At 36.7% G+C, this 22,655-nt stretch overlaps 1 protein-coding gene across 1 annotated transcript in view; it reads left to right on the top strand.

Moving 5' to 3' along the window:
* Positions 1-22,655, top strand: part of pcdh15a (protocadherin-related 15a) — a 250,136-nt gene that overhangs the window by 86,452 nt on the left and 141,029 nt on the right. Inside the window, exons 5-6 of the mRNA XM_052150614.1 lie at positions 17,497-17,657; positions 20,723-20,878. Coding sequence (XP_052006574.1) covers positions 17,497-17,657; positions 20,723-20,878 — 317 coding nt within the window. The remainder of the gene's footprint in view (positions 1-17,496; positions 17,658-20,722; positions 20,879-22,655) is intronic.

The raw sequence follows: 22,655 nt of genomic DNA on the forward strand, positions 1-22,655 counted from the left end.
TTTAGAAGTCAGCCTTCATCACTGTGAACTGGAGACCTGCATTAGTAACCAAATGCGTTACTGGCTATTGAGACAGTGTGTGTGTGTGTGTGTGTGTGTGTGTGTGTGTGTGTGTGTGTGTGTGTGTGTGTGTGTGTGTGTGTGTGTGTGTTTGTGAGTCAGCAGATTTAATTAAAGGCAGTATGACATAATTACAATTTTAGTGTAAAATAGCAGGATTGGCTCCCATCCTTTTTTGTTTGTTATTTGCTTGTGCTATTAATGTTAGTATTTAATAATATATCTGCCCTATGATGGATTTATATAGCTATGTGCACCAGTATTATGCTTTATTTACATGAATTTTTATTGTCACATTTTAATTTTAGAAAAACTGCACACAGGAACTTCCGTAAACATCTTTCGATGATGATGCAAACAAAGTTTTGCGAAAACCAAACAAGTCAAATCATAGAATTGAGTCAGCTCGATCAATCAGATCCAGCCTGTTCTTATGATAATTAAGTGACCGTGACGAAATTTTAGCAAAATGACATTACGTGGTTCATTGCACATATTGCGGCAGTTTGGGAGTGCACCCCTAGTGTTCATTTTACCGGGAAACTTTTGTGATATGTACAATGAGCCACGTAAAATTTATTGAGATCTGGTATATATTGATAATTTAAAAAATGCTGATCATATAAAAATGCTTATCTTAGCCAATATGAATTTAGTCACCAGTTTTTTAGTATAATTAGTCCCCGGTTTTATATACTTTCTTTTAAGTTGTTTACAATAGCTAGTCCAACCACCCCCCCACCCCCCTCGATATTGGCTCCTGTTGTAGATCTTTACTTTCTTAAAAGTGTCTCAGATCTGACTGATTCATGCTGTACTCTCTAATCATCCTCTGTTAGACCTGCACAGCCTCCCAAAATTAAAACAGTTTCCAAAAACAAATTAAAAACAAGCCTCACACTATCAAACTGATCACATTTGTATCTGTAATTAGCTACAATAGCAAGTTCTGTGGTTGTCATTAGAATTAAAATTTCGTGTCCTGGTGTTTATTATTAATATAACAGATTCATTTATTCATGGATTTTGATTCCAGTGGTGGCTGCATAGGATTGTTTCCAATTTCCAATAACTCCAGAGCGTTGTAAAGTCCAAAAGTCAACATGTTTTGAAAAAGGATAGATGTAATAATTTCCAAAATTCACAACATGTTTTTATCTAACGAAATATTCCGCCTCAATCCATGTTTGTTGGCGTTTAGACTTTCAAAACCCTTTTCACTGTGGTGGAAAAAACTTGCTGTACACAAAGCGAGGCACGCACCTTCGGGGCAGTCTAGCAGCTAATATATAATATATATAGGCCTATGTATGTGTATAGTCTAGCACTATTATATATTACAAAAAAGATTGTATTATGTAGGACTATCTGCGTTTGCTTGGCTCCATTTGATCCATATTATTCTATTTTATTCAATACATTTTTAGGGTGATGACGCCATAAAATATGACGACAGACATTAGAAGCTTCATTCTAAAACCTCAATAGAAGTTTCGAATGTAAATATGACATTTGGTACAGTCTAGTATGAACGGTCAGAATGACTACTATGGCCATTCTAGTAGTTCTAGAATTCCAGTAGTTCTAGTGTTAAATGCAAGTACAAGTCTATTGCTTGATTAGTGTCCTTTGGAAGATCAAAGCCTGTCTCAGCCATGACAGTATTACAAATGTCATAGACAGTAATGTCTTTGTATTGAAGGCCAAGTTTAAAATATATCTCTATAAATTCATGCGCATCCAGCTAAAATAGAGCTCCTGGCAGGATTTTGAGGGATCTCATTAATTCAGAAAAACAGAACAGAATATTTTTTTAATGAAAAATTATCTCATAATTCTGAGATAATTAAGTCGTTAATTCAGAAAAACAGAACAAAATATTTTTTTAAATGAAAAATTATCTCGTAATTCTGAGATAATTAAGTCGTTAATTCAGAAAAACAGAGCAAAAACTTTTTTCCATGAAAAATTATCTCGTAATTCTGAGATAATTAACTCGTTAATTAGTAGATTGTTTTTTCTCAAGTGAATGCAATACGCTTCCGTAGTTTTCTATACTTATTAGAGTTAAAAATATATTTTGCAATTAATCTCAATCTTAATTTTAATGATCCTGATATGGATACTTAAAATCACAAGATCAATATTTTACTCTATGCCAGAGGTGATCATTACCTTTGTGATTACCCAGTCGGACTTGAGGTGTAAATGCAGCCTAATTACATTTCAGTTCTGATGATGCCTTAGACAGCAAGACAGCTCACAAGGTTTTGGAATCGAGCAAAAGTTGACTTTATATTTCTGGGCAAACTCAATTAATCTGTCAAGCTGAGCTTCAAAAGGTGATGCCTTTGTCTTTTTTTCCCCTGCACTTGTTGACTGTGGCTTTCCTCACAGATGCTCACTGAAATCCATCAGTAGCAGTCTGTTCTGCCTTTGCATTTCTTGTCATCTTCTCTATGGATGGATGAATAGATCGTGTGACTTAGGGGTTTGTGATATGACCAAAATCTTATATCACAATATGAGTAATTTATATCACGATAATGATGTATATCACAACGTAGTAATTTGTTTCTGGAAAAACAATACAAATTGGTTAATATAATAAACATCCATATTGTAATGCATAGTCAGTGAAATAAATACTTGAAATGAAATGACTTCCTCTTATATAATTTTCTCTTTATTTAGAACTTGACAAAAAATAATATAAACACAGTTTTAAATCAACCTTACCATAATACTCAATTTCACATTATGCCGCATTTCAGTCTGATATGTTGTTGACCAGTATTACTATAAAATTTCCTCAAGAAACTGAAGAACTTTTGAAAGCAATGTAACAAAATATTACATAATTTAGTAAAAAAAAAAATGACATGGAATGCAGAAAATAAATTTTAAATGTATTTATAAACACTTGCAAAAAATTTATAAATAAATACATTTAAAAGACGGAATTAATGCAGAGTGAATCTTTTGGCTTTTGTGAACCAGATGTCACACCTGTTTTAATGACAAGCTCCCCTTAATTTTCTTAACTTTTCTTTTGATCACATCAGCAAAAATGTATCAAATGATAGAGACGTACAGGTGTGCGGCAAAGTCATGCACACCTCGGCATGTTATAGTGATGATCCATGTGTCTGGATCACAGTGAAGCTGACCCGGCAGCGTGTGTCAGTCAGATCACGGTGGACTTCTGCATCCTTCGCTGTAGAGCGCTCAGAACCAGCCTGCAAAATCAGAATAGCAAAGAATCAGCCACGAGTTTGTGGACATATTTGTGACGTTGCCTGATATGCATAATTCCTTTAGTGAATCTGGCGTTAAACCAGAGCACACATAGGGCTGGGACGGTTACCGCATTACCGCAATACCGCGGTCACGTGACTCCAACCGCGGGTCTGAGCTTGTCACCGTCGTCACCGCAAAAAAACAAAAACAAAAAAAACATTGGCCTGCACATGTGTGCACGTTGTGTCTAATGACATGGATTCGTTGTGTCTAATGACATGGATTCATTGATTCTAATGATATGGATTATGTCTAATGATATTAGCCTACATGGATTCAAGGTTTTCTAAACAAAACTTATCAAAATATGGAGCAAATCCGACCTTTCGCGAGTTGGGGAGCGCAATGTTCCATGACACATAATAACATTCCATTTGTATTAGAGATGCTGCGGATGGGCTATTATTATTTAATCCGCAACCGCATCACAAAACTCATCTGTCCGCACCAACGTTTTTTGATAAATTTTCAAAACCGCATCCATGGCGCTGACTGTTTTAAGGTCTGAGCGATGCAAAGCGCTGCTGCCGTGAGGCTAGAAAGCTCTTGGCTGTTCTAGAAAGGAGACTGATCCAATGCGGCAAAGATATTTTAAAGGCTAAAGTCCCTAGTAGGCTATAGCCTATTGGCTATGTTGTATCCCCAGAATATCAGCAGTGAAGTCCGTTTCGATTGGCGCACAGGGATAAAAATAAATAAATAAATAGTAACGCACATCGGCAAACCTGACTACTAGGCTACTGTAGCCTAAAATTTTATCATTTTGTTTTGAATTTTGTTTAAAATGCATTTTAAGATTTCTATTTATTTCTCATGTCTGTGAGGCAGTAGGCCTAGCCGCCGAGTTTCGGTTCATTTATGAGAGAGCTCACGCGCAAGAGATCGCATCGGCGCTTCCACGACCTGCTGCTGATTATATGTCTGCTATATTTGCTTCTTATTTATTAATTCCAGGCAATTAGCTAATGAAACAGTGATTCAAATTAAGATACAATTTATACAAAACAAAATTTTAAGTTAAAGAAAGGCTTTCTACAAAACAAAACTTAATAAAGTGGTCAAAATCATGTCTGACCCATCTTCAATGCGAATGTATCTGAGAATAATCTTAAATAAGGAAATCTATACAGTGATTAGTTCATGCCAAATTACTGCTTGATGAAAATTTGACTATTTAAAATTGTGCTCGTTTTTTTTCTTCGGATGTAGGTGACAATATTTAAAGTCTGTCTATCAAAAGCGACTTCTGATGTGTGCGCCAAAGTCTGTCGGGGGGACTTCTCTGATCAAATGTAATGTATTTAATGCGGTTTACCGCTATACCGCGGGAATATCTTGCTTTTCAACCGCGGTTAGAAAAAATCCATACCGCCCCAGCCCTAAGCACACAAATAACTGGCAAATTCATTCCCCGCTCAACCCTGGTTTCAATTTCACGTGAAGTGTGCCCACTAATAGAGACAGTCACACTGTGCACATGGATAATTACATATAACATTTCTGTCGATTGACACTTTATAGTGTTGCCATGATATATATCGTCATATCACCCAGACCTAGTGTGACTGAAATTTAGCTAATAATTGAATGCAAGATGACTTTAACTGAATCATGATGTAAAAGCCACAGTGATGCGGGCATGTGAGTGTAGACAGCTGTTCGTAGCAGTTTGACAATGGTTTACGCTTGTGAAAAAAGCCATAAACATCTTTTCCACAAACCGCACTTTTGTGTAACTTAAAAAGTGACATTTTAGCAGTTCAGATCAAGATTCTCTTCATTCAGGATGTTTTGCCAAAGTTGCGATGTCAAGCTAGTTATACGGATTTCATTATCAACATTATAAGTAATATCTTTTAAAAGCACTGGCAGATTTAAAATAAAATTTTTATGCATCATAAAAATCATGTCTTGAGGATATCTGAGCAGTTTTGAGACAGCGCCACCTATAGTTTAAAAGATAATCCACATTTGTGTGCTGCAATGTCTCTTTGCCTTCAGACTGACATGACAACTAATTGGCTCAATGTGTTTAAGCACTGGCTTATAGTTTTAAAGATTGTGGGTTTGAATCCCCACATTGACAAATCTTGCTGTTAAAATTCCTGTTGCTACGGATATCTTTGAATTGTGCTTCAAAATGTTTGCTGGGCGTTTCCTCTAATCAAATTTTAATTTTAATTTTGTTGTAAAGTTACATTAATATGAAGTTGATCATGGTGACTATAATGATTGGCTGTGAATACTCTATGCTTGGTATATCCCTTTGGTGACTAACGAAAAGTCTTAGGTTCAAATCCATCCTGAGGCAATGTGTAATGTTGTGGTTGCACTTTATGTCATATGTGATCTTTGGGTTGTTGTTAATGCTGTGCAATGCTTGCCATTTCAGTGCTTGGTCCCGTAATTGCAGCCTGCAGCTATATTTATTATTATTATTATTCCTCCACAAGGGGAGTCTATGGCAGCTCATAGAACCGTTTGTAGGAAAATGATTACATTTGGCACACTGATATGGGTGGTCATGAATACCCCATACCAAATTTGGGGTCTCTAAGACATACTCTATCATGCCACCACCATGTAAAAAATGCACTTTTATTTTGTGTGTATATTTTTAACTGTATGTCCTAGAGACATACTATTTTTTTGTCTGATTACTCTCCTCTTGATGATTCCAACAGACTCTACCCATTACAGTAGCTGCCATCTTGGATTATGTTGTTTAGAGTTTTTTTTTCCATACTGTTTCTTCAAACTTTGTCTCAAAAATGGCTCAAATAATTATCCACACTGAGCCGCACAGAATGAATCATAGAAAATTTATATTTTTGACTTTGTTGAACTATTACACAAACACATATTTAATTAGGTGGCCTTGAAAATGGATTTGAGGCTATATCTCAGCAACATTTTGTCCTATCAAAACGAAATTTGGTATGCTTCATGAAAACAATGGTCTGAGGACACCTGCAGAGTTTCACGACAGTGCCACCTTTGGGTAAAAATATATATTTTTGCCCATATCTTTTGAATCATATGTTCAAAGTTTGGTGTCTGTGGATTCCTTGAGTCATGTGGATTTCAACGATACCAGTTTTTCCCATATCGGCCATACTCCCTCTCTACCATATTAACATTTATATTTTAAATGATGTATCTTTTAAGTTCATTTTCAGATTTAAAAGAAAATTGGTATGCATCATCAACATCATGTCCTGATGATAAATAAAGGTGTCTGCCCCACCCCAGACTCAAAGATCATGCAGGTTGCTGGGACCCTCATAGCTAAATTTAATATGGTACCTAATATAAGCAAGTAGCTAGGTATGGTAACTTATTAACGTTACTCGATTTGGATGTCAGTATTCATTAAACGTATAGAGTAATCATGTATAATTCGTATATTGAGTACATTTTGAGTCAAGCTTGTGGTTTCTGTTGTATTTTTTTGTCACGCTGGCTGTTGCTGAGGTAGTAAACAGCCTTGGCCCATCTGCTCACCGCATTGGTTGGGATCACTTCACCGGCTGTGTCTCACTGCCTTGAAACCAGGCTGCACATGAAACACAGAGTATGAATGCGAGTACTCAAATGTTGAATTTAATCAAAATGTCCATCCCTACTTGTAGCCGAGATAAATTAGATAGCTAATTTTAGATGACGCTCAATGCTTAACTGTTAATGACAAAATTAGCCAACTCAGCATCTGTTTTAAAGGATTTCTGGGCTTTAAGCTGTCTGCATCTTCCAAAGACATCTCCAATATTTATTCTTGTTTTACTAAGCATTTGGTCATGGTGGTATTTAGATGGATTGCGAGGCCTATTTAGGTCAGCTGGAATCTGTTATCTCTGATCCAGTTTGTTTGCTGGCTTCCATGGCTGCATCATGCAGTGTTGTTTGCCTGCAAACTTGTTAAAATCTGGCAACCCGGCATTGTCTAAATACTATTGGTGAGTGGGCAGTGGGTGGGATCAAACAGGCCAAAACATAAACATAAATTCTGGCCCGGAATGGAAACTTCAATGTAGAATATACTGGCAGTAGCATTGTTATCGGAGAAGCCAGTATTTCTACTTAGCATGTTTCCTAATTCTCTAATGACATATTATGGTAATTGTATGATTTAGTAGAGTAAAAATATTGCATATAGCACCTTTAAGCAGTTTGGAGATTGTGCCACCTATAATACAAAAGATCACCTTCACTTGTGTGCTGAATTTAACCTCAAGAAGTGTCAGTGCCACTCAGTAGGCATGTCAACTGAGTAGCTCAATGTGTTTAAGCACTGGTTTATAGTTCAAAATGTTGTGTGTTTGAATTCCAACCTCTTTAAGTCTTTCTGTAGTTCTGGTGATTTTTCTTTTATATTGCTTAATGAATGGTTGCTGGGCTGTTCCACAACAAAATTCTGAATTTGATCTCTGTTGAAAAGTTACATGAATACAAATTCAATCATATTGACTGTTGTGCTTAGCTGTTAAAAAACTTCTTAGCATAGTACGTTCCTCTTGGTTGTTGTTAGCCCAGTGGGTGAGTGGATCAGTGGTTAGAGCCATGCAATGTTAAACATATGGTTCACAGTTCAATCTCCACCTCAGCAATTCATGCGTTATGTAATGTAAGAAGTTTTGAAGATATTTGTATTGCGCTACTGAATGGAGGTTGGGCTTAACCCCAATCAAATGTTGATTTTCATCTTTGTTGAAAAGTTACATGAATATAAATCATGGTTGATCTTGGTAAAAGCTGTGCTCAGGTATGATTCATCTAAGCTTGATGTGTCCCTTTGTTGTCTTGCAATGTTATGGCTGTGTGCTGCAGTGCATAGCTTACTGAACTGTGGACCAGAAAGTCGTGGGCTCATATCTGTATGGGTCAATGTTGTCTGTGCTTGCTCTGTAAGATCTTAGTGTTGTTCACTGGTGCTTGGCCCCATAATTGCAGTTTGCAGCTATGTTTAAATTATAAACTTTTCTAAAGAAACTCAACATCTTTTAAAGCAATGCAACAAAGGAAATAATATGTTAGTAAAAAAAAAAAACATTCCAACAAAAATAAACACTTCATAAAGCTCTTAATGATTAAGTCATCTCTAAAGAGAATATATTAATATCTGAAGGCAAACATGGATGGTTTGTTTCCTAATATCTAAAATCATTCAAACTGAATTTTATTAAGGTGAAAGTTAAAAAAAAAACAACTCTGCATTACACGTAATCGTTGGCGCAATACACAGTGTTTTAGCTCTTTTCCTCATCAGTGTTGGTTAGAATGTTGGGTTCTCTAGCCGTTTGAGATGTTGGACTTCCTCTATAGCAGTTTACGGTAAAAAACTCAAATTAAAACTCAAAAAATTTGAATTCAAATTGGTCACTTAAATTGTGTGGTTTGTGCACGATATCGAGAGAAACTGGGTTGAGTTGCACAAGTGATGCACTCTGCACGCTTCAGAGACAGGAGCGTGCAGAGTGCATCACTTGTGCTATTCAACTGCTGGACTCTCTAGTGCACCTGTGTGCTCTGAAGAGAGCGTACACAACAATAATTAGAAACGAAGGTGCACGCATCAGATGTGAAGCATATTTTGTGAGATGTCAAATTTCTAACAGTTTATTGTGTCTATATTGCCTACAGCAAGGAATTTGGCACTCTCATTAATAGGTCAGTGTGACAGTGGGGGGCAGGATTTGTAATGTTATGTGGCAGAGGAAATACAACAAAATGCAATGACCTTTTCACTAAAGTGTTTGACATTCTCTCTTCAAACTGCATCTCTGTCTCTCTCGCTTTAATTTGTGATTTTCTCTTTAAATGGCTCTCTGTTGTTTCTTTGAATATTCATGCACAACTATGCTTGTTTCGTATACAGACTTGTGTCAATACTGAATAACTTTTATCCATCAATCTTAAAGATTAAAGGCTGATTTGGTGAATCTTCCGAAAACATGTCCAGGTCACAATTCAATAGGAAAATAGAAAAAATTAAATATCTATTTTTCATAAAGGAAATTAAGCCTATTTATAGGATTTATTTATTTTAACATTATATCTTTTAAAACATACATGTAAGATTAATGGGTGTATTTCTATTTCTAATAAAGAGACTTCAGCAAAATTCTTAATTTGCTCACGTTGCTGTCTAGGAGAAACAAATTTACTCTTAAAGAATTGTCATTGAAATGTTTTCTTTATGGGTGCTTTCCTACAACTGTATAATTTAGAGCAGTCTAATAATTAATACACTTATTTCCAGTTTATTAGTTTTATGCAGTGGAGTGAGTTTTGGATATGTGTCACAGATCTTAAGTAATGATTTGACTCTTTCTCCAGCATATTGTGTGCACACGTGTACACACACACACGTGTACAAGCACACACACACACACACACACACACGCAGACACACACACACAGGCACGCACGTACACACGCACACACACATACACGCATGCACATACACACACACACACACATGCGTGCACACACACACACACACACACACACACACACACACACACACACACACAGAGTAAAAGACCATCATTCTTCATTCCACCAGGTCTCTGAGAAGACAGTACTTCAAAACTCCCAAAGGAGCTTTACAACACAAAATAAGATTACCCTCTCCTGATGTATTTAACTCTGGAATTTCAAGGCGTAAATTACGCATTACTGTGTGTGTGTGAGAGAGAGAGACAGATAGAGAGAGAGAAGGAAATAAAAAAGCCTTAACACTTCTGCTGTGTAATGGTTTGAAGAACATATCAGAGGTATCATTTAAAGATTAGACTTGGCATTTCTGAGCACTGAGACATTGTTGAGATCTCCTTTGAAAGAGACACATGTGAGATTACTTGTTTCTTTATATAGTTCACACAATGGCATTTCTGTCATTATTTAGGCATATTCACCTGCATGCTCTCCATTTAATCTCACTGGTGTCTAAGAGAAACAATCAAGTAATTATTGAGATCACATTTGTGCTTTGAATATGAATGAATATGATTGAATATGTCATTTGTCTGCTGGGTGATGGAGTGTTGTGATTGCTTGCAGTTGTCCTGAATGATTGAATGGTAAACCCAGTCACATAACCCCTGTGCTGTAATGATTTTGTGACTTTAAAACTCTTAAGGCAAGGCAGATGAAGAACAAAGAATTTCATCAATAGGGTAAAGTGATATTCTGGGATTTTCACTTCAAATTTGATTTTTCTCCTAATCGATTCTGCTGGATTTCATATCTTTCCTGCAGTTCTAATACACACACACACACACACACACACACACACACACACACACACACACACACACACACACACACACACACACACACACACACACACACTCGCTGCAGGCCTCCTTTAATAGAGCTCAGCCTCATGAGGCATCTGAACACAATAGTCATTTCAAGTCAAGACATATTTATTTGTATAGTGCTTTTCACAACACACATTGTTTCAAAGCAGCTTTACAGAAAATCATGCGTTAACAAAAATGAAACTGTAATATCTATATGAAGTATTGGAGTCATCATTGTGTTGTTTGATTAAATATGATTGTAAACTGTGCATAAAAATAAATAAATAAATAATAACTGTATTTAGAACCCCGGCGAGCAAGCCTAAGGCGACTGTGGCAAGGAACAGAAAACTCCATAGATGTTAATGGAGAAAAATAACCTTGAGAGAAACCACACTCATTGTGGATGCCAGTTCCCATCTGGCTAACACCGTGGATATAATGTCAATATTACTTATGTATAGTGCAAGTCATGGTTTAAAATTATTAAACTAAGTAAGTGTTAAGGGTCCATGTTTAAACAAAGATTTTGTCTAAGATCTAAAAGCACTAGAAGAGAAATGGCTTATTGAAAATAATATTAAACATATTTAGTTACAGCTTTGGAGCAAAATCTTTTAAAAACAGGGATGAGTTTATTGATCAAATACCACAGTCAAATTATCTTTAAAAACAGACAAACTTTATTGCTATTCTAAACGTAAAACTAATCTAACACACAAGTAAAGTGACAGAATGTGAAATTAATGATCAATACATAGAAAATGAACTTTAGAGAATCTGTAGACAATGCCTTAAGAACCATTTATCCTTTGAGTCTATATCGATTTGTAATCGGATTGCCTAAAGTATTCAACTAATACACCAGCACTTTGAGCAAAAGTCTGGAGATATACGTGTTTGAAGAAAGTTCATTCCGTCTAAGTTTTTGACTCTGATGATCACAGAAAGTTATTGACTGTATGAAGCAAAGCCTTCTGCAAGGAGGGCTCCCAACTCCCGTTGGGTGTATGAACTGAAGAGCAGAGAGCGAGAGGCTTCCTCAGGACTTTGAGTTCAGAGTTTCCTTGGACACGATATGGCATGGAGGATCTGGAAGCAGCAAGCGAAGCTTCAGCAGAAGAGTTCAGAAGAGAGGAGCCAGAGAAGAGAGAAGAGGTCGAGAGCAGAGAAGAAAGAGTTCTTCCTGTTTGGAAACATTTTAACTGAAATTTGCCACATCCCCAAAGGTGTCCTGCGCCAATCAGAAATGACTTTTCATAGTCACGTGGTTGACTGGTCTGTCCCTTTTCAGAAATATTTACAACACTTTGTTTGGGTGATTATTGGGACATCCTGCTCAAAAATAGTGCATGTTTAATTGTGAATGTTTATATTTTGACATCAGTACAAGAAACATAACATTCTTTGTCATCAACATGCTCTACTTAACCATACATCCCTGGTTACAAATCATATTGGTTAATTCAGTAGTTTTACAACATGGATAATATATTACACATTATGAGAAACCTGATTGTTGGGGTATAATATCCAGTTAAACCTTGAAGTCACCATACAAGATTAACGATTTTAATCATCGAATTGTTAGTTAGAAATGATAATAAATCATTAAACATATTTTTAAAAGATACATCAGGCTGTAATCATTAATTTGTTAGTTATAAAAGTTACCACAGTTCATAGAAATTTTCAGAATAGTCTAGCAAGGCTAAGTGTGGTGTAAATTGGGGGTTCTCTGTATATTTTATAGGGTTAACACAGCAAAGTACTGTGAAAATGTACATTCACATTTATGCATTTGGCAGACACTTTTATCCAAAGCGACTTACAGTGCACTTATTACAGGGACAATCCCCCCGGAGCAACCTGGAGTTAAGTGTCTTGCTCAAGGACACAATGGTTGTGGCGATCAAACCTGTGACCTTCTGATTAACAGTTATGTGCTTTAGCCCACTACACCACCACCACTGCCTGGATGATGCAGTGTCCTTTTTAGCTGCTGTTTGCAGGATAAAAATGATGATGTCTCGTGATCTGATGCAAATTGGTTTATATCGGAGGACAAAACAGTTATTACTTCAAGTTCTTCAAGACTTTTTGGTTTTTGGAATTTTATTAGTGAAGCTATCTTTTGTGGTTGAAAGAATAGTTCTACCTGAACAATAGCATGGTGTAGATTAATGCTGATCGCAGCATAATGATCTGATATGTCATCACTCTGTTGCAGAATTTCTATAGTATCAAAATCAACTGCATATGACAGAATTAAATCTAGTTTATGATTATGCTTATAAGTTGGTCCTGTCACATTTAATATCGATAAATGCTAATTCCAATGTGTAATTTTCATTATCTATGTGAAAGTCACCAACCAATAAAGCTCTATCCACAGTAATTACAAGATCTGATAAAAATTACCAAATTACCAAGAAAATCAGAATACGGCCCGGGTGATCTATATACTGTAGCAAGGGCAAAAGATGCCAGAGATTTTTTATTTGTATCTAAAAGTGTCACATTAAGCATTATTAGTTCAAAAGACTTAAACTTATATCCTGTCCTCTGAGGAACACTGCGCAGGGTACGACAGGATGACAAATCTGTGTGGGGGTATGCCCTTGAGTTTTAATCAATGTCCTTGGGCCTGGGATACGATTAAACCTCCCTAACTGATCTCTTTTGGGCAGGTCTGAACGAACCTTTAAGTTCTTGGGTCGTACAGTCCAGCAGTCCAGTGGCCACCATCCAGTTAACTGCCCGGGATGGGGGGCAACATGTTTCTCAGCGGGTGTATCACTGGGTGGGGAGAATTGATTTTGGAAACCCAAACAGGAACAAGAGAGGGTGTCGCTTTGCTGTGCGAGTATGCAGCCGAGACATCACCAAAAGGCCCTGTTGCGGGGGCTCTACAGCCGGAACCAAAGTGTGTGTGTTGCTCGCTGTTCTACCCACATCCGAAATGCATGCAGTTGAATCACGAAAAGAGAATAATGAGGGGGGAACCTGATGCGCACTGAAAAATGGCAGATATTAAAGATTAAAAGCTGAATACAGCATGTTAAGCAGGCTACTAAGCTACAAACAAACACAGACTTGTGCAGCGTGCCGGCAGCAACCAATGAAAAGCAATGCAATCACACAATCCCAACAGCTGGATGACAGCTCATTTCTACATCCAAATAAGCATTCAGATCCTTCAGTTTTAATCGGACCTGTGTCAGTCAACAATTATAATCATGTCTCAGATTTTTCTGTTTTTAACCTAAATGGCAAAGCATTTTGCCATTCTTCAGCTGGCAGAAGACACATCAAATGAGTTAGAAAATAACCTCGCCCTGCCTCCTATCTCCGGCAGGATATGACGGTTCCGAGTACAACTTCTTCGGACCGGCGTTCCAATGTACAGTAAGCATTATTACTCAATGATTTTTATTTAATAATATGTATTAGTCCCAATACTGTCTCCTTTTCTCAAAAGGTTAAAGACCCCTGCCCTAATTATAAAACTGAGATATAGTATTAATGATGTCTTCCTTAGCAAACACCACTAATCATGCCGTTCATCAGGCAGCTGGTCATTTACGAATAGATGCGTAAAATGTGCACATTTGCAACAGACCTCACACCTGGTTATGGGTGTGAAAAGGATTCTGAGAAGCTGCCTGTGAATTGGTGTATGTGGTCTGTGTGCGTGTGTCCCTTGAGTCTCTGCAGTGCCGGGTGTGATATCCCCCTTAATTGCATTTGATTTTCCCCACTGTGAGGTAAAGAAATGATTCAGAAGAGCAATTTTCCTCTTGTGTCTGCATTGCTGTACTGTTTCATCCATACATCCGAAAATGATATAAGAGAAATAAAGAAACATAAATGAAGAACAACATACAGTAGATGCATGTTTGCTTTCTCGAAGCTGTACACAAAAATAGGTGTCTTTTAAGACCTCCGATAATTAGATCCTTTTATGTTAACATTGCCTATGCTCTAACTGCTCTAATGGCTGATATTAGCTGGTTCTGGATGGGTTTTCTGTGATTTCAAGGGGCAGCAGGCATGTTGTGACCTCTGTGCGCCCTCACTGGCAGAGCGGAGATGCTGTTTACCTAGAGATTCTGTCACGCCGCCCTCACTGACGGCTGATTTCTATGTGGTATGTTTTAGCTCAGCTCACATGCTAAGGCTCGTTTCACTCAGGTTGTGGATTTTCTTTCAGGTAATAATGGAGGCAAACAGCAGGTCTTCAGAGTCTGTCTACATCTAATGGTGTAGGAGGTCTATTATATCTAAGTTTCCCAGGGAACAAGGCTGTACTACTCATTTAAGAATGTTCTAGTTCTTCTTAAAGGTGGTGTGTGTAATTTCTGCACCACCAGTTTCGCCAAACAAAAATCAAAAATAAAAATTGTCTTAACAGGTTTCTTGAACAGTCCTAGCATACTTCCCATGACTTTTATGAGTCCTGCCCCAGACTCAGAGGCCACTATGATGCTGCCTTCAAGTTGAGGACAATGAGGACATATTGAACGGCAACAAAAGTCAATTTCTATTCTTTGCCACAGCAATCTTAATGGTTATAAGCATGAACTTTAGCTTTAAAAAGGTTACATTTATCATTTAGATTTAAAATAAAGTGGCATAGATGGATGTCTTTATGTACTAAATGAATACTTATGAGACAGTGATGCCCTACACCCTTCAGAAAGCTCGCTTCAAGCTCTCCATAATGATGCTAAATTTCCTATATTGTGTTTTAGCATGGCTGAAATTCTGTATTGACCAATTATTATGCATTCATAGACAATTGTATTAATTTACCATATTTGACATATTTTACACATCTTCTTGAATATAATTGACTACAATGGTTCTGTGGCTGAAATAATGGAATATTTTTAAGACACTTAAGAGCAATGTAAATTGTATTTTAAATTGTAATATGTATGCATGCATGTATATACACTCACCGAGCACTTTATTAGAAACACCTGTACACCTAATTATTTACGCAGTTATGTAATCAGCCAATCGTGTGGCAGCAGTACAATACATACAATCAAGCATATATGGGCCAGGAGCTTCAGTTAATGTTCACATCCTACATCAGAATGGGGAAAAATTTGATTGTAGTGAATTCCACTGTGGCATGATTGTTAGTGCAAGACAGGTTGGTTTGAGTATTTTTGTAAATGCTGATCTCCTGGGATTTTCACGCACAACAGAATTTAGAGTTTACTCAGAATGGTGCCAAAAACTAAAAACATCCAGTGAGCGGCAGTTCTGTGGACGGAAATGCTTTGTTGATGAGAGAGGTCAATGGAGAATGGCCAGACTGGTTCGAGTTGACAGAAAGGCTACGGTAACTTAGATAACCACACTGTACAATTGCAGTGAGCAGAATAGCATCTCAGAATGCACAACACATCGAACTTTGAGGCAGATGGGCTACAACAGCAGAAGACTACATCGGGCACTTTATTAGGACCACACACATATGTGATGTTTTCACATATCCTCATAAATATAAAATAGTTGTAGATTTAGTTTTAGATTGATGTTCAGTTTATTTTCTTTAGCATCCTCTCTTTGATCATAAATATTTGTGTTTGAGAGGCTGAGCTTGTAAGAATGAGAAGATCATAATTTCAGCCTGTGTTAATGTATGGTCGGCTGAGTTCTCTCTACAATGATAATTACACTTCATTTTATGGTCCAATGTATTACAAATTATTTCAACCCCCTATGAACCCCCGCAGATAAACACAAAAACATCAGCCCTCCCTTTATTCTCACAGAGCCCAAACCACAGGCGATTCTCAACCTAGGGCAGTCTGACTTGGGGTCTGTATTACACACATATAGCCTACTGCACATAAGGTTTAATCTTTTCTTTTTTTTTCTAGATGTTTATTCTTGTTATCTTCAGGTATATGTAATAGGTTGTAACTGCTCAGAGGTCCTGTAAACCAAAACAAATGGCCTGTGTGTTTGTGTGGGCATGTTTATGGGGTTTATGAGGACAATTATTTAGGTTACAAACTGGTAATTACAAGGGCATTATGCTATAAATGTGGTTTATGAGGACATTTCTAGTGTCCCTATAATTTAAATAGCTTAAAAAACATATTAAACAAGCAGAAAGTTTTTTGTGGGGGTTAGGTTTAGGGGTAGGGTTAGGTTGTACAGTATAAAAATCAGAATATCTATTTAGAATCCTCATAATGATAGCTGCACCAACATGTGTGCATGTGTGCGTGTGCGTGTGTGTGTGTGTGTGTGTGTGTGTGTGTGTGTGTGTGTGTGTGTGCATGTGTGTGTGTGAGAGAGAGAGAGAGCACACTTGGTCAATAAAGCTCTTTCTGATTCATTCTGATTCTAAAGCCACTTTTTGTCTATTAAATTCTTTCGTCTGCCACAATAAACTAATAATCTTCACTTGGGGGCTTTTCTCAGCAAATGTTGATATAAATCTGATGAATTGCGATTAATTTGTAATTAATTAAAAAAAAAATGTTTTTATTGGAATTTACATTATTAAATAACATTAGGGTTATTTGACATATCATGAAATAATAATAATAATAATAATAATATGTATTATTATTATTACTATTGTACTACTACTACTACTACTACTAATGCTATTATTATTCTTATAAATATTTAAGTTACATTTAGTTTTCATATTATTTAGTGATTTCACTCACTTGCTAGCTATGGGTATATTCACAATATAGCACAATATAGAGCTAATATTGTTAATTATTTATTATAAATATAATGTATTCTTGAGGTGAAATTTCAGAAGTGTTTGGATTTGTGTCTCTCTCAGGTACGATTCTGGTGGAAAACATGCAGATCAACGGTCGTGCTCAGGATCCACACAGAACCATCTCTTTGACACTGTTGGACAACTATGATTATTGGGTTATCCTAGACCCTGCACTACAGAGACTGTATCTTAACAGCACTGGACAAGTGCTCGACCGTGACGTGAGGACACACATACACTCTGCCGAACGTAACATATTGCTGCTGCTGTCCTTCGGCTGACACACACACAGAAAAGCTAGAGTATTCTGTATATATTTATATGGCGGTCTGCCTGATTCCTGTAAGAAAAACAAAAGCTCTACAGTAAATTCTGTCCCATTTAGTGAGAACACCAACACGTTTCACGGTAATGAGATCATCACTGCCATACGAGTTTAAGACTACAGTTTATGTAGTGACAATAGATGCACATAACATGGAGCTTATGGGATGTCAGTGATTTTATGCATCTTTACTGAGATGATTTGTAAGGTGTAAAAGAAAAGAAACTCTACACTACCAACAGAGGTTTACTCTTACAGTCCGAGGAGGTCAAACAGGCCTTAAGTGGCAGACACAATATGATCATAATTAGAGGAATCCTCCTCCTTCTCCCTCTTCTCTTCAGGAGGTAGTGTGGGATTCAGCCACTTCATTCAAGAGCGTGACTGTTTGTTTTGTGCGGAGCACTTGAGTGCAAACACCTTTATTTATCCACAAGACAGAGAGATGCAGAGAGAAAGAGAGAGAGAGAGCCATAACACTAATCCAGTTTGCCTTGTTTCATTGTCATGTATAATGGGGCGTTCACTAGGGATGCTACGATCAGGATTTTTACAGCTGATACGATCGCCAATCTTCTTGTCACCCGATCTGCCAATCCCGGTACCGATCATTTCACCTTTTATCAGGATCACTGTGTAACTGGCAATATGCATGCTTTCTGCACACTGTCTCTTTTAATACATTTTTATTTTTTTCCTGTTCCCAGTAATTTCATTTTGCCTTGTTTTTGCTGACAAAAACAGTTTAAAAGGTTTCAAAGGCTTAGATAAAAAAAAAAGACTTGAAATCATGTAAAGGCTAGCAAAATATTCTCTAGCTATATTAAGATTTTAAAAAAAATGCAGCTTAGTGTCAAACTGAAGACAAACTGATAACCCATAGGTGCAATTAAACTTAATGTGACATATTTGGTTATTGATTCGGTGTCATTATTTCATATAATTAATATTCCTTATTTTAGTTAGATTTTATATTTGCATTATATTTAATACATTATTTTGTGGTATCTTAATATTGTATAAAGAATTATTATATTTATATACGCCTGTTCGAACACACAAAGGAGTCTTTTGCGACATGAGCGGTTGGTTTATGAGATCGGCCAAATTATTGATCACCAGTGTTGGGTGTAACGTGTACAAAGTAATGTAATCCGATTACATTAAGTGTTACTAAACACAATTAAGTAATCTCATTACAGTTACAGACATGAATAAAATTAAGTTACTTGGATTACACATTTATTGCTAAAACAATAATATTAAGTAGAATGCATTTTAAAATGTATTACAGTACATTCCTATGTTGATACTTTATGTGTGTTGCTGTGTCAGCTAATGAGCATGCACCTTGGCATTGAGGACACGTATCGAGGCGATGGCAGATGATTGAGGTGTGTTAACATGGATGCAGTGGAGTGTAGTTGTTTATTCAAATTGAAAATGAAAGTGAAGCATTTCAAGTTTTTATGAGCTCACAGTCAATCTCAGCGAGCTCTGTGCCAGCATGCTCCCAGCCCTGACTGAGACAAGCAAGGCTGGGCCGCCGACAAATCCTCTTTAAATATCCGCACTCCGCCCCATCGGGTGTCCCTCTGCAGCTGCAGAGGGAAGAGAGGGGATCAGTTTCAGGTGTATATGGAAAACAGCGCTCATTCCCGTTTGACAGAAGGATATATTGCTCACAAGGTGGGATCATTTCCAGAACTAAGCAAACGGCTTTTGTGTTCTTTATGTACTGTACACAATAAAGCACAAACACATTGCTATAGCATTACAGATGAGCAAGTGATAAAGGATACTCAATTCTTCCAAGCACAAGCAGGGAGATAATCCACTCGCTGTAGAGTTGTGTTAACACACACATACTGCATATGTACACACACAAACAGAAATACATGCACACAGACATGCATGATGCTACACACAAGCAAACCTGTATATGCACAACAAAAAGTAACAACAAGCATTCAAATACACAATGGTTTTAACTTTTACTATCAAAGCTGTCTGCAAATGGGTTCTCAGAAATGTTTTCAGTATTAGTATTATTTTTCTGTCTTTTACACCAACACAAACACAGGTAAACTAGATTACTGTACACATACATAACCACACATAGCTAAGAAGGTTGTAGATAGAGGACACACACACACAGACACACACACAAACATACCTGAAGATACTACAGCATATTTGAGATAAGAAAGATGCATTTTTAGAAATGCATTGGAACTCTAATTAGCCAAGCTGCTGTATTTGTCATATTTCTGTACTTTGGTTAATATTTCAGTCAATATTAAAGTACTAATAGAGCTATTAGTGTCACATTTGTTTTTTTTCCGCAGGTTTGGTTGGTTTTAGAAAGTAACTTCAGAGTAAAGTAATTAGTAATATAATTACTTTCCAGATTAAGTAATTAGTAAAGTAATCTAATTACAAATTTCCAAAAGTATATGATAATCAGTAATTTATTACTTTTTATACACTGCTGATCACCGATCGAGTCATAGGATGTAAATATCAGCCGATACCAATCGGTGGCCAATCAATCGGAGCATCCCTAGTGTTCACACATACAGTGATTTAATCTCTGGAAGTTGCCAAGGGGCTGTATTGTTGGTCATAGTGACTGTTCCTACTGGTGGATTTCCTAATGTGATTGGTGGGCTGCACAGCTGGTCATACATTTTTTAAATTTGATCACAATACAGATACAGTAGTTTGTATTGCCATATCTAATTTGTCAAGGAACCATCCTTTCAAGCAGCAAAGTTTTCTTGCTGCTTAAAAATAATTATGAACTATATGTTAACTAGAAATAGTTCCTACAATGGAAGCTATAAATATAAATTTGTTAATTTGTATTGTCTAATAACTATTTCCTAATGTTTTAGCCCTACATATGCATACTCTCCCTATATTTAATTAAGTTTTCTGTATATGCTCTCTCTCTTTCAGCCACCCAGTTCTATCACCAGCATCGTAGTTCAGGTTCAGTGCACCAATGAGCTGGTCGGGACAGTTATTCTACATGAAGTACGGATAGTGGTGAGGGACAGAAATGACAACACACCTTGTTTCCAGCAGCCTCGTTACTATGTAGCGGTTAATGAGGTGAGTATGTATACTGTTATAGTATTGAGCAGTTATTACAGCTGTGATTTTCTAACATTTTGGGCTGCCAAATGTATCAAGATATTTCACACAGACCTGGCCTAAATATGCACGTTACCTTCATTTTCAAGATATATTAGAAATATTAGAGCTGTCAGAGTTAACACGTTAACGCATGAGATTAAATAAATGTTCCGGATTCAATACAAGTTAAGCTCAATCCACAGCATTTGTGGCATAATGTTGATAACCACAAACATTTATTTTGACTCGTCCCTCCTTTTCTTTAAAAAAAAGCAAAAATTTTGTTTCCAGTGAGGCACTTACAATGGAAGTGAATGGGGGTCAATTTTGTAACATTAAAAACTGACTGTTTCAAAAGTATAGCCACAAGAAATAAAGGATATGCATGTAAAATTGATTTTAATGTGATAAAATTGCTTACTAACCTTTTCTGTGTAAAGTAAACTTCATTAATATGACAATGTAATGTCAACAAACCCTAAAACCTTAAAATGACTGTATAAATGACGATATAAACAACTTTACAGCTCAAATAATACAAAAGCTTTAACAGAAAAATGTATGTAAGTACTTTAATAAATGTATATGCTTCACAAAATTGGACCTTATTATTAATATTGACCTTATTACATTATAAGTGTTCAAATGCTGTCGATTGAGCTTAACTTGTGTTGAACCCTGAATATTCCTTTAATTTAAAAAAGTTGAACATGTTATTTTTTCTTAAACGCGATGACCTTATTTACCGTTAATACAGCATAAACCAGCATAAACACTTGTTGGGGGACGGAACCTTTGCGATGTGTCCACCGATGTGTCATTACTCTGACGCACACCACAAACACACACAACAGTGCTTCCCTGTAAGAGATAAATTGATGGAGAAAGAACCTCTTACCGCTATTTGATGTACAAAACAAGCCCAGATGGGACCTATACAAGGAGCATTTTAATTACCACAGAAGCTCTCCAAATCTTAACTACCGCCAAAACACAGAATGAGATGTTTTTGTCTGCAAGTGTGGAGTTCAAAGTGGTATTTGACGCTTACGTTGATACTCTGAAGTGAATCATCAACATAGCTTCATGATTGCTGTAAAGCGTATTGGAAAGCTGATAGCCACAGTATGCAGATTAATAGTGTAGAGGATGTGAGTTTAAGAGATTTAATGACCATTGCAATGAATATTCAACTTATGGGATGACCATTTCTTTAAATTAGTCAAACTCCCACTTAGACTTTGGGAAACGTTTAATGTTATTTGAAAGGGGAGGATAATTTATGCATGCGCCAGGTGCTTTGACAAAATAAATCTTCTGCATAGGATGTACCTGTGCTTCCTCGCTCTGTCCTCGCCTCTTCGTGATTTAGAAAATTGATACGACTTTGATCGGTTTCCGGGTAATGGACTAGAGGATGGAGGAGCGAGGAAACGAGGATGCAAAATTTAAGAAAAGAGAAGCACCCCATGTCTGGTAGCTTGAAGGCCATCTATTTGTTAGTTTACCCCTAAAAGTTGACAAAAAAATAACTTTTAAGAGATATGTATTTAAAATTCACAGGAAAAGGTACCAAAAATATTGATGACTCATGGTCATATAAAACGTTTTGTCCAATAAAATCCTATTGGACAATTTGGACAGAATATCCCTTCCCTTAATACCACCTGCCAATAATGGCAAAGTAGCAAATCAAATTTCACAGCAGTGACGCAACCAAAACCTGTTTGTTTTTTAAAAAGAGACAAGCTCT

The sequence above is a fragment of the Xyrauchen texanus genome, chromosome 20 (assembly GCF_025860055.1).
Source record: "Xyrauchen texanus isolate HMW12.3.18 chromosome 20, RBS_HiC_50CHRs, whole genome shotgun sequence".
Lineage (NCBI taxonomy): Eukaryota > Metazoa > Chordata > Actinopteri > Cypriniformes > Catostomidae > Xyrauchen > Xyrauchen texanus.